This window comes from Phoca vitulina, unplaced genomic scaffold (assembly GCF_004348235.1).
Source record: "Phoca vitulina isolate PV1807 unplaced genomic scaffold, GSC_HSeal_1.0 scaffold1, whole genome shotgun sequence".
NCBI lineage: Eukaryota > Metazoa > Chordata > Mammalia > Carnivora > Phocidae > Phoca > Phoca vitulina.
Window position 1 is genome coordinate 22,150,125 of NW_022589704.1, and position 12,897 is coordinate 22,163,021.

At 40.9% G+C, this 12,897-nt stretch overlaps 1 protein-coding gene across 1 annotated transcript in view; it reads left to right on the forward strand.

The window, feature by feature from the left end:
• Positions 1-12,037: 12,037 nt before the first annotated feature.
• BARD1 (BRCA1 associated RING domain 1) overlaps positions 12,038-12,897 on the forward strand; it is an 84,754-nt gene continuing 83,894 nt past the window's right edge. Inside the window, exon 1 of the mRNA XM_032402785.1 lies at positions 12,038-12,277. Coding sequence (XP_032258676.1) covers positions 12,135-12,277 — 143 coding nt within the window. The 5' untranslated portion in view covers positions 12,038-12,134. The remainder of the gene's footprint in view (positions 12,278-12,897) is intronic.

The window sequence follows — 12,897 nt, forward strand, 5'->3', positions numbered from 1 at the left end:
GGAGGTCTATATTGCTATCCTTTGTTTTCAAAAGTTAATGGCAACTTTAGAAAACTAATGGATCAAATACTGTTTAAAATTGGTCCTGCCACAACTTCAAAACTGGTATGCTTATCAACAAATAACACTTGAAATATAAGAAACACTCATTTCAAATAATACTTAATGATTTTTGAATGATTATAAAACACTTAGTGAAGCTGAGCTTGTCCAGATTGCTTGATCTATGAACATGTTAGTGCTATCATTTTATTTAAAGAGATAGAAAATTTAAATGAGAACAAGAGGGGATATAGGGCTATCATTGTGTTTGATTTAATGTTAAATTTATTCTCTGAGTGAACAGATTAGTTAATCCAGTATTTTAAAGATTATCTTTAGGTATTTTTTTTACTGTGTTATACTGATATTGCATAATAAAAAATAACCTGTCGTCTGAGAATATCTCTATTCAAATTGCAGGGTTTTTTTTTGTTTTGGTTTGGTTTGGTTTTTTTTTTTTTTGGTCTATGGTTCAGATTCAGAATGAATTAGATTTTTGGGATTCTCACCCAATGTTTCAACCATTTATTCTGGCACCCTATAATTCAAGAAAGGAAATTTAACTCCTACTTGGAAATGAAATATAGAGGAAAATTTCAAAGCAAGCTGCATTGTCTGTTGATTATAATGGGAGTTGGACAAAACCTCGACGGGTTTTTTTAAAGAAGGTATTTTCTTCTACAGAGGCAATTGTGCATTGACAATTGAAGTTAATGGTTTTGTTTTAATTTTAACAAATGTGGAGTTGGCTTGAGTACCTCTTAATTTGAGTTTGGACGAAGAGAAGTATAATAATAAGCTCTCACATGGATGGTTTACAAACTGCTTTAACATAAGCTATTCTCACTTGATCCTCACAGCAACACAAAGAGAAGGCAATTATTATTTTCCTGGTTTTAGAGTTGATAAAAGGGAAGCACAGATTGTAAACTCTATGAAGACAAGGACAGTTGGTCTCATTCACCCCTGTATTTCCAGCACCTAAAATAGGGACTGGCATATGATAAGCTCTCAAGAACCACTTGATGCATGAGACTAGTTGGAAGGATGCATTAAATGGCTTCGCTAAGGTTAAGAAAAAAAAAATTAGTAAATGGGAGGGCTGGGTATGAACATATATCTTATAGTTCCAAAAACACTGCCCAGTTTTTTGTTTTTGTTTGGCTATTCATTAGTAGTTATCCCATCCCTCCTGTTTTCTCCTTCCTGCTCCCCACCTCCCAAAAAGATGCTTGTGAATTCTTTCAAAAATCTGTATACATTAAAAATATATTTCTTCTCAGGGCACCTGGGTGGCTGAGTCAGTTAAGCATCTGACTCTTGATTCCAGCTCAGGTCATGATCTTGGGGTCCTGGGATAGAGCCATGCATTGGGCTCTGTGCTCAGTGGGGAGTCTGCTTGCGATTCTCTCTCTCCCTCTGCCCCTCCCTAGCACTCTCTCTCTCTAAAATAATGAATAAATCTTTAAAGTATATATCTATATATATCTATATATTTATATGCATTTTTCTTCCTTTAGTTTTAAATACCCTTAGCCAATAAAAATAGCTGGAAAACAAAGGGTATTTTTTTCTTTTTCTGTTCTTTCTCAGTTTTGATAATTACTGCTATCACAGCATCCACGTTCACCTAAAGAAATAAGCCTGAAAGATGTGAAAATCTTTGACATCAAGTCACTGAGTGTGAGAATAGAACCCTATTGAGAAGATAATATGATCAGAAAAAATTTCAGGTAATATATTTTACCCACAAAAACTGTCATTTCTTACTCTGTAAGGAAAAGCCTGCATTTCGTGGGCTGTTTGGACAGTTTTGAGCGTGAGACAGTAGAAACCTGAAACACCTTCTAACCCTGCAGCTTTTTGCCCATCCTGCTCTGGTAGCAAAATGTTTCCCCTTGGGGGGCAGGAAGTATCTCATATGTAAAGAAACAAAACAAAACAAAACAAACAAAAAACCCAGAAGCCTTTCTTACCTAGCCCTACTGAAGTAAAACAAAAGATTAGATTTCAAACCAGACTCTCACAAATCAGAGCTCTTACCATCTTTGCTAATAATTTCATACTTTCCCAATCATTTCAAGATCTGAGTTTGCTAACCCCCCACTCCCATACACACCTTTTCTTTTTTTTTGGCCACATAATGATGTGCCCTGCCTCTGATCTGTAAACAATAATGTGTACAGGTACTTCACTTGCACAAAAGAGACCTATGTGTGCAGACATGAAATATCTTCACCTTTATACTCAATTACATCGCTTATAAGGCATTTTCGAGGGAGCCAGTCCCCATAAATCCATAGATTTCAGGTTTGTTTCCATAGCAATCCTATATCCAGCTAAAAGCATTCCAGAGTTAAACACTTGTTCTTAAAAGTTTTCAGACATCCAACTCCTGGGACTTTTCACTGGCTGTCTTTCCTAAGGTTTTATTTATTTATTTGAGGGGGGAGGGGCAGAGGGAGAGGGAGAAGCAGTTTCCTCACTGAACAGGGAGTCGGTGGACTCTGAGCTCCTCCCAGGACCCAAGATCATGACCTGAGCCTATGGCAGATGTATAACCAACTGAGCCACCCAGGCGGCCCTGGCTGCCTTTTCTTGTAAGTTTAATCTCATGACGATGTTGTTGCTTCCTCTCCCTGCCCCTTCTCCTTTTCTTCTCCCTTCCTCCTTCCCAGGCCTCCAACCTAATTTCTCTTTCCTTGTCCCATGGAAAGTAGTTTAAACATTGTCCATTGTTACTTTAGCTTTTGCTACTACCCCTCTCAGCCAAGCAACTCATCAAGAATTTTCCCAAATCATGCCACAGACAAAATCTGGTCTGAAAATGCATTTTTTTTTTTTTTTTTTTACATTCTGATTTTATACACTCATAAGTTTTATTTTTCTTCAGACAGTTCAATTATAATGTTCCAGTCACATACCAGTAGTCGTGGTTGGTGGATGGTGGGGCAGGGGAATCTAAGCAGCAACCCTGCCCCCCGCCCCCTGCCCCAGCCCCGCAGAGAAGAATTCAGTCATAGACAAATTGTGAGGAACAACTGATTTAGAGATCTCTCGGAAAACAGCTTATCTTAAGCACAGAGAAAGTAGAGCAAGTTTGGTCCAGAAATAATGCCCCCCCACATCAAAGCGCCAAGCTGATTCTGACTACAGCATAAGTCATTCATTTTGTCCCCATTCATTCATTCCTGTGAGAACCTACTATGACGCTGGAGCTGTTCTGGATGCTGGGGATAGAGCAACGAATAGACAAAAATCCCTTGGAGCATACATTCCATAAGGAAATACAGATAATAAATTAGATAAATCAGTTAAATGTATAATGTGTTAGCTAGTGATACCTGCTAAAAACATAAAGGAGGTAAAGTAGGGTAGCAAATGTTCTTCCAAATAAGCCCCTCCCGGGCTTGTGATGTAAGTGTAAAAACCACAACAAAACAAAAAGAGCCAATGTCATACAATAATTCTGAGAGATACTGAAGGCACAAGGCAACACTCGATTAGTTCAGCATAAGTACAAAAAAAACAGGAGAATAGGGATTCTGTTGGAGTAGAATAGTGTTGACATGGAGTACCTTCCAAAGGCAGCATCTGGGGGCTTGGAAGGGTTGTGGGGCCCAAAGGCGTGAAGATCTGAAGACTTCAGAGCATGCCAGGCTTCTGAGCTGAGGCAGCAGAAAGCCCTATGGTGCTCAGCCTTGGAGCCCGGATGCCATATCATCGGCGATGGCACTGGGTTTGTGAGTACAATGTGTATCACAACCTGCAGACTTCCACAGGGGAGCAGGTAGGAGAGACCCCAGATCTGACATAATGGGTCAATGCACTGATCTGCTGTTGTTTGCGGAGAAGCTGGCTTTCTGAGTGTAGTTCTGACACACGTGTTGGTTGATATTCACGTTAAATTCATGAGTTAAGACGGAAGTGAAACTTGTCAATGATGTGAGTGAATTGTTTGCTGAATACGTTCTGAGTATTGCAAAAATCCAACTTTGTGCGCCTATTCACAGTACAAGAGCAATGGACATGACACATTAATTGGCATTATTAGCATCTTCTTCATCTAAGTATAGAATAAACAACTAGCAGAGCGATATATCAAACCCTAATTTGCGACATTGGCCAATATCCATGGTGTAGATACTTTACAAACTCTCACTGTGGTTGACTTCAAGCCACCAAGGAATATGGAGTTGGCAAGAAATGTGCAAGAGTGCACCCCCCTATATACTGTAGCATTTCCACCATAGAGTAAAAAAAAATGATGTAAATCACATCAAGAGTAGGGATAATAAGAAAGGTAGGAAAATATTTAGGAAGTGATGAGTTTTTAATATTTACTACCTTTACTTTAAGAAATAATATATTTGATTCTAAGTTTATACAATATGGTTTTTAATAGTGGCTATGTTTAACAAACAGCTAGTAAAATTTCTGCAAATTTAAATATTGGCTCTTGTGAACCAGTACAAGCCAGCTATCACACACCGCTGGTAGGTGCCAAAACTATATAAATATAAGTTATTATTAGTAATGTGACTTAATTTTTATTCTCAGACCCAAATTGCCCCAAAAAGGTAGGTTTAAAAACAAGTGCTTTAGTCCTTTAATTTTACTGTTTGCTTTGATTGGACTGGGGCTTTTCTTTGAATATCTATGTAGCAGATTTCCAAATTTCTCAGGGTACATAAATGAGCAGATAATAATCTCAGCCATTAGTTGTTGATTCCTGCTAACTTTCCTCTCAAGAAGGTGACTTTTCACTGATGATTCCTTAAATTCTAGGAGCTCTTTATTGCATTCAGCTATGTACTATCTATAATCACTACTATCTCATATGTATTAGGTTGAGCCAGATGGAATCGCTGTTATCCAACCATTTTTGACCTAGAAAACAGTAATTTCATATGCTTCAATCAAATATCTTTGCTCTAGTCAAACTGGTGCCAATGTTCCTCTGTCATTTGTGACTCTGTGTTCATGCAATTTTTCACATCTGAAATAATCTTTCTCCTCCCTCCTCCCGCTACTTCAAACCTCTCATCTTCCAAGACTTAACTCCTACTTTCACCTCTCCCACAAACATAGCCCTGATCACTCGATTCTTCATTAAGCAATTTTAAGCATTGTCTCCCCTGACCTTTTGTGATACTTATATGTACACCACATAATTGAACACAATTATTATCTTTCTCATATTATTTGTATTGGTTCTCGCATTAGCCTTGTCTGTAACTAGACAGTCAGTTCTCTGAAGGGAGAAACTAGAAGTTAACAACATGAAGCCCCTTTTCCTCCTCTGTCAAACGGAGAGATAATGATGTCAACACCATTGGGTGATGTTAGGGTTATATGATAAATCTGGATTATATAGACTCTTCTCTGGAAATTTAAAATGAATGTAATCTACTTTCCTTAATGATTTGAGTAATTCAGGGAAAGGTAAGATTATCATTGTGTATGTCTGGCTTAAGAATGAAAGGTATTGTTATAGTTATTTTTTAGGTAATGTTTTTTGGTTTGAGTCAACTTCCCAATCTTCCAAACAAATACCTAAAAATGGCACAGATAAATGGATAGATAGACAGATAGATGTTGGCGGGGGGGGGGGGGGGCACAGATACGTTTAAAAGTTGAAACGCACTAGATTCCTGTCTAGTTGAGTATACATTAGGATATTGTGGTTCTTATTACCTAAGAATAAAATGATCATTTTATCATTCCTGCACCTAGAGTTTTTTTGTACATTAATAAGTGCTAGCATTTATGAAGAACTTACTATTTTCTAAGGACTTTGCTAAGTGCATTAGCTTATTATATTCATATAGTAGCAACGAGGTATTTTCTATTAGTCCCATTTCACAGATGAAAAAAAATGTAATCTATTTTTTGAGATAGTGAGAAAAGTAACTAAATGAAGGCATTTGCAAAAATATGAGGAGAGATTTAATGAATTCTCACAGAGAGTGACTTTACAACAGTAACTAAATTTTAATTCAGCTTTCTAAAACTCTAGAATGTATTGCTGAAGGGGTATGAAGGGTTATTACCAATACTAGTAAAGTGAATCCCCTCTGAACAAGGCATAATTTCCAAAGCAGTATATATAGATGGGGGAAAAAAAAAAAAAAGGTTTGTAATGACCACTGCTTTCAGGGATAATAGTATATAGTATTCACTCGTTTCTTCTTCTTTTTATTGAACACATACTGTATACAAGGCATACTTAAATATACCAATTACCTCTTCCTTATCCATTGAAATTTAAGTTATTGTATGAATTTTGATTAAGCTGATTACAAAATTTTGAAACACAATGGAATCCAAACGAGGGCCAACGCTCATTTCCTAAATGAACATTTTATGTGCAAACAAACAGCTGCTGGAATTCAACAGAATTTAAAACAAGCTGTTTGTAAATTTTACTGACAGCTGTTTTTGGTGATTTTTGTCAACAGAATTTTCCTGCTTTGCATCACAGCATTTTTTTTTTTGTTTTTTGTTTTTTTTATTATAGTGTCCCCTCAAAGAATAACTTGCTTGCTTTAATCACGTTTACAGAGATTTATGACTTGATGCTTATTCAGTGGTAGAGCAGTCTCAACACAAAATGTCAGGGAGCCTGTTATAAATTGCTTCTGGCATTCCTACTCTATCTTTTATTTGGCTGGGAGTATTTCCACCTGAAAGTGATAAATCCCTGCTATAACCGCTTTATGTGCTTCAGTAATTACACTGTACAGAAAAAGGGGGTTTTTACTGAGGTGTCTCCTTAAAAATAGCAAACGATAAAAGGCAGTGGAATGGGCTGAACTCTCAAGTCTATTGAACAAAAAACAATGACCAGTGAAATATCTGTGTCAGACTGTATTTGATAAATGATCAGGCAATGCAGAAGACACCCAAACCTTTAAAACCACCGCTGTAGGGACAGATTAATGTAACTATGTCCGTAGACTAGTTACTTTTGATCCTGTGACAGAAATCTGGCAGATGCCCACAAGAATGGAGCTAACATTCTTTCAAACACCATCTCAAAAGATCTAGATGCTTCTAGAGACTTGGGTAATTTTTCAATAAATTCCAAGGTCTACATGACCTTGAGACTGTGTCCTTCTGTGCAAGTCAGAGACAGCAGCATGTCAAAACAGTTCAGTTTACTGCAGCCAATAACTTGATCAATAGATATATGCACAACTGTACCAATCAAGAAGAGATCCACATTGGTCTTGAGTGGTAGGGACTGATTAATTAGGGCCATACTTTTTTTGTTTGCTTCATATAAGCTATAGTACACAGAACAAACTTATTGTTTTTTTTCATTGCTGAGGATATTTTGCTCTTAAAGGATGAACAAAATACTGTCAGTAAAAGATCTCCAAGTTAATTGAACAAAAACCATAAAGATTTTTTTTATTATCTGGTCCTAACATCATGCCATGGATGGTGTTAGGAATCCAGTGGATACTTCATTTGAGATGATACTAAAAGAGATTATGGTCATTAAACAAAATGCAAGCTGCCTTTCAGAGTTATTGTGTCATATTTGCAAAGGAATTGCTATGGCAAGTATCTCTGCTCCGATAGTCATGAAATGAGTGGCTCCTTCTTACCCCAAATATGTACTCTTTCTTAACAGAATTTTAAAGCAAGGGTAACTTGCTTAGTGCAACTCAAAAATGCTAGAACTAGTCCTAAAATTGGGAATATGTATTGAGCACTTGTTGTGAATTAAGCCTATTGCGAATATATGTATTAAAGCACAGTACATGTCCATTGTGAAGGGATATCCATTGGTTGTGCTGCGCTCCTGGTTTAGAACATTTTTCACGATTTGTAATTCCTTTCTCACAACAACCCCACAAGTGTGAGGTTGGTATACATTCATTCTAAATTTACAAAAGATGAAACTAAGTTCCAAAGTAGGTTAAAACAAGGGGCCCCTGGAGCCCATCCTAGGAAATGGCAGGGCTTGGTCTGTAACCCAGTTCTGCTTCACCCCAGAGCTCTACGCACTTAATCATTATGCCACACTGGATTCCAGAAAAAATAGCACAGAGCTTAGGATTTTAACTTAGGTCAGGAGCATTTTCACCTAGGAAGCCTAGCTTGGTCAAATGTAGAGAGCACAGACCACCCTCCTCGATGCTGTGGCGGTTTGTTCCATGCCATCAATTATCACATTCAATTGTTCTTTATTAATTGTTCTCAAACTGCAGTTTTTGGGGGGAGTCTAGGTTTCATAGAGGTCCTTGCAAACCAAGTTCATATCTGACAAAGAGAACGCACTCAGAAGAGCCAAAGCGGGTGATTCCCCACTGCCTGACACCATAATTAAAAAGCCAGAGAAGAATTAGAGTCCATGCTGAATTCGGGAGATAGCTTTACATGCCGCGGCAGGAGAGTCTTGGTATTATGTTTGTCCCATTTTGCTTGTTAAATATGTTTATCCAAGTGAATATGAGGAAGATTTACTACTTTGTGAAATCCTTCACAACACAATGGAAGAAAAAAATTAGCATTTAGACTGTTTTCAACAAACTGTTATATTGAGCCTGCAGATCAGGAAAGAGACCAGATCGAGGTGCCTTTGGAGTATAGTAGCGCTACAGATGGTAATCAGTGCAGTGAGGAAGGGCACGAAGAGAGGATAGGTAAACAGGCTCAAGCAAGCCAATTTATCTGCCTCAGAATGCCTGTAGGACCCGAGTTTTATAGTGGATAGGCTGAATAATTTTGTAAGATCCTAAGGTACTGGGGAATACTGCTGAGCTGGAAGAGAGCAGACTGGGAGCAAAATGGAGCAACACACTTCTACTCTGATGTCCTCGGGAGGTCCTTGCGGGGACACAGAAGGGGAATTAAGACATTTAGTCCCTTTTAAAGTGAAGACAAGTTATTGCGAATGCCCTAAACTAAGGCTTTACCAAGACCCTATAGATGGACTGGATTTTCCCGGGAAATTTCTCTCTGGAAGCAGACTTTCAGGATTTGATGCATTCTTCGTGTACCTCATCCTGGATCGGTTGCCCATCTTTTATGCACACACATAAATGCATGTGGGAGAAAGAATTGGCTCTTGAAATTCAGGATCCAGGGCTGAAAGTAAGGGTTGATTCAAAAACACAAATCTCACACCACCTCACGCCTGTCAGAATGGCTAAAATAAAAAACACAAGAAAAGTTTTGGCAGTGATGTGGAGAAAAAGAAACTCTTGCACACTTTTGGTGGGAATGCAAACTGGTGCAGCTAATGTGGGAAACACAGGCAAAAGAAATGTAGCTTAAAATCTTCTTACAGCTTGCAGCCCACTGGTAGATCCCTGAAACATGCAGAGCGTGACCTTCCTCAAGGAACTCGTGGCTGCCTTAGTACCTTCGTGTTTAAAGGGCACCTTATCTTGGCAGCAGCTGGCCCCTCAAGGTCCTGAAAGGCTTGCTGCCAGATTCCTTGGAGTCTTGCCCTATCCCTAACCCCCGCTAATTCAAAAGTAAAAAGTCAGTCACTCCTCACAATCCCAATATAGCTCTTCTGCCCATAGGTCCTGTCCCTGGAGTAGGGAAGTGGTTAAGGTCTAGGCAGGAGAGACAGGAGGCCCCTGACCTGGCTCTGAAACTATTCCTGGCAGGTGGAGATGCTGAGACAGAGCAGAACAGAGATAAGGGAACAAACCAAGAGGGCACAAGAATCTCAAGGCCACAAGCTTCCCAGTCAGTTCTCAAAAAAAGAGCACCTCTAAAAGCCCTCAGTGGCCACCCATTAGGGACCCTTCTCACTCTCGAGAGCTTTTTTCTTTCCTTTCGGCTCTCACCTTCACTTAATAAACTTTCACTTCACTTCACCCTTTTGTGTCCGTGAGATTCATTCTTCAACTCCATGAGACAAGAACCCTGCGATCCTGCAACACAGCCACTGTGGAAAACAGTATGAAGGTTCCTCAAAATGTTAAAAATAGAATTTTGATGTGATCCAGCGATTCTACTACTGGATATTTAACCCAAGGAATACAAAATCACTAATTAGAAAAGATACATGCACCCTATGTTTATTGCTGCATTATTTGCAATAGCCAAAAGATGGAAGCAACCCAAGTGTCCATTCATAGATGAATGTATAAATGTATACACACATACACATAGACACACAATGGAATATTACTCAGCCATAAAAATGAGATCTTCCATTTGCAACAACATGGATAGATCCAGAGGGTATTATGCTAAGTGAAATAAGTATGTCAGAGAAAGACAAATACCATATGATTTCACTCATATGTGGAATTTAAGAAACAAAATAAATGAACACAGAAAAAAAAAAGACAAACCAAGAAACAGACACTTACATATAGAGAATTGGTGGTTACTAGAGGGCACATGGGTGGGGGGATGGGTGAAATAAATGAAGGAGATTAAGAGTACACTTTTTTTTTATGATTTTATTTATTCATTTGACAGAGAGAGAGAGTAAGAGAGGCAGGCAGAGGAAGAGGGAGAAGCTGACTCCCTGCTAAGCAGAGAGCCAGTCGTGGGGCTCAATCCCAGGACCCTGAGATCATGACCTGAGCCAAAGGCAGCCCCTTAACTGACTGAGCCACCCAGGCGCCCCAAGAGTACACTAATTGTGATGAGCACTGAGTAATGTTAAGAATTGCTGAATCACTATATTATACATTTGGAACTAATGTAACACTGTGCTAACTATACTGGAATTTAACAAGTAGAAGTAAAGCATCCTCCACTTGCACTGTGACAGGGCTGGAAGGAAGGAAGTAGAAGGGCAAGTTGCAGATGGGAGAATAACCTTGCTTATTCTCTTGATGAGTTTATTATGGCCACCATCAAACAGCTGCTGGGAATTTCATGCGATTCGGCGAGAGGTAATGGGGCAATGGCAGAAGGAAGGAAAAGGAAACTAATGGGAGGAAGATCTCATTGCCCCTGTATCACAATTCATTTAGCAGCACTGTACAAATAGGCCAGTGACAACTGTTTGGTCCTTACAGCATTTTACCAAAATGTGAAATTTGCATTTACTCTCATCAGTTACATTATGTCCTAATTAAAAAAGTGTGAGAACTCCCCAGTTTACTCCGTTACACACACCATAGCAACGCTTTAAGTTTAACATTTCAAATCTCCTAGAGTTTGATTTCTCTGAGGCTCTGCAAAGAGTAAGCATTGGCTTAACAGGGTTAATAATCAATTTCTTGACTACCTGTGAGATTAAGAAAAAAAATTTGGTTTACTATGCTATTATAGGTCAGTTAAAACACCCTATAAGATCTTAGTTCTACCCATTCTCTACTAACCAAGTGTTTATTTGGAAATATTTTAGATGGCTACACTGTAGCCTAAGGATTGGAAGGGACGTGGGTGGACACAGGGATTATCAGCCAGAAACCTATGGGAACAGTCTAGGTGAGAATGAGACAAAGGGCCTGTGGTGGAGTGAAGACAGAAGTGGGTAGATTTGAGAGTAAATCAAGGAGGGAAACGCAAAGATTTGGCAGTAGATTGGATGGGGAGGGTGAAGGGTGCTCAGTAGGTGTTATCCATTTAATATGGTGATCAATGAAGGATTCTTATGTGGAGGGTAGACACATCTTTAACAAAACAAGCCTGGAAAAGGTGGAGGGGAGGAGAAAGTTAACTTTAGGAGTAAAGAAGGTGGCATATTCAGTGTCATGATCAAAGCTTTCCCAAGTGTTACGGTAGTCGAAACAGCAGTCCTTAGAGATTATTCTCAACTAAAAGTTCCCTCCATCCGTTAAGCCTTGCCGAAGGTCCCTAGAGCCGTCGGTTCAGGAAAGCCAAGGACTTGCTTTTTTTCTCGTTTTCACCCCTCCGGGCGATCTGGACCCGCCCCCTTTCCCGCCAACCGCAGGCCCCACCCCTCCCGTCTCGCGCGCCCGGACTTTTGGCGCGTTTCCGCGGCCCCGCCCCTCGGGCCCCGCCCCCCAGCGTCCTGCCCGCCCAGACTCGGGGACTGCTCTGCCGGGGTCGGGTCGCGGGCCTGCGGCGTCTCGGTCGTTGCCCGAGCCCGCCGCGGCTCCAGCTCTGGGAGGAGCCCTTCCCAGGAAGGCGGGGCGATGCCGGGGAACCGGCAGCCGAGGGTCCGCTCCGGGAACGAGCCTCGTCCTGCGCCCACCATGGAGCCGGAGGGGCGCGGGGCCTGGGCCCACAGCCGCGCCGCGCTCGACCGGCTGGAGAAGCTGTTGCGCTGCTCGCGTTGGTAAAGACGGACCCTCGGGCGGGTTGCCGCGAGGGCGGGGGTCAGGGTCGCCCCAATCTCGGGGGGGCGGGGATCTTTTCAAACCCCGGGTTCCCTCTTCCCGTTGCCGTCCCGCAGTCGGGCTGGCGAGCAGAGTTAGTACCTGCCCAGGGATCTGGTGTTAAGTTAGCCCCTCCCTGGGCCCCGTTCACAGCCTTTCCGCGCGGCTTTCTTGCCTTTTCTTCACCAAACCCAACGAAGATTGGTAGTTTTCGAACTTAGCGGGCCGGAGACTCGTCTGGAGGTGTGGCTAAAAATGCAGATCTCAGGCCCCGCCCCAGAGATTGATTTCGTAGGGCTGGGGTGGGGCTAAGACATCTGCACTTTTTACAGGGCCCCGGACCCCTGCTGACCAAAGTAATCACGGCACCTCTGCCGAGGGCTGCTGAGTTCGAAGCAGTGTCGCCCATTGCTTAGCTGGCCCTTGGACCATTTCTCCGTAGCAGCTCTTTCTGGGGAGAGTTTTGGGTACCCTTGTTGGGGTAGATTCAAGATAGCTGTGTGATGGACGCCGCCATTCTATTTCTCAGTTTCTCATTTCCTTGGTTTAGTCAAAAAAAAGCCTGTACGGCTCGAGGTTC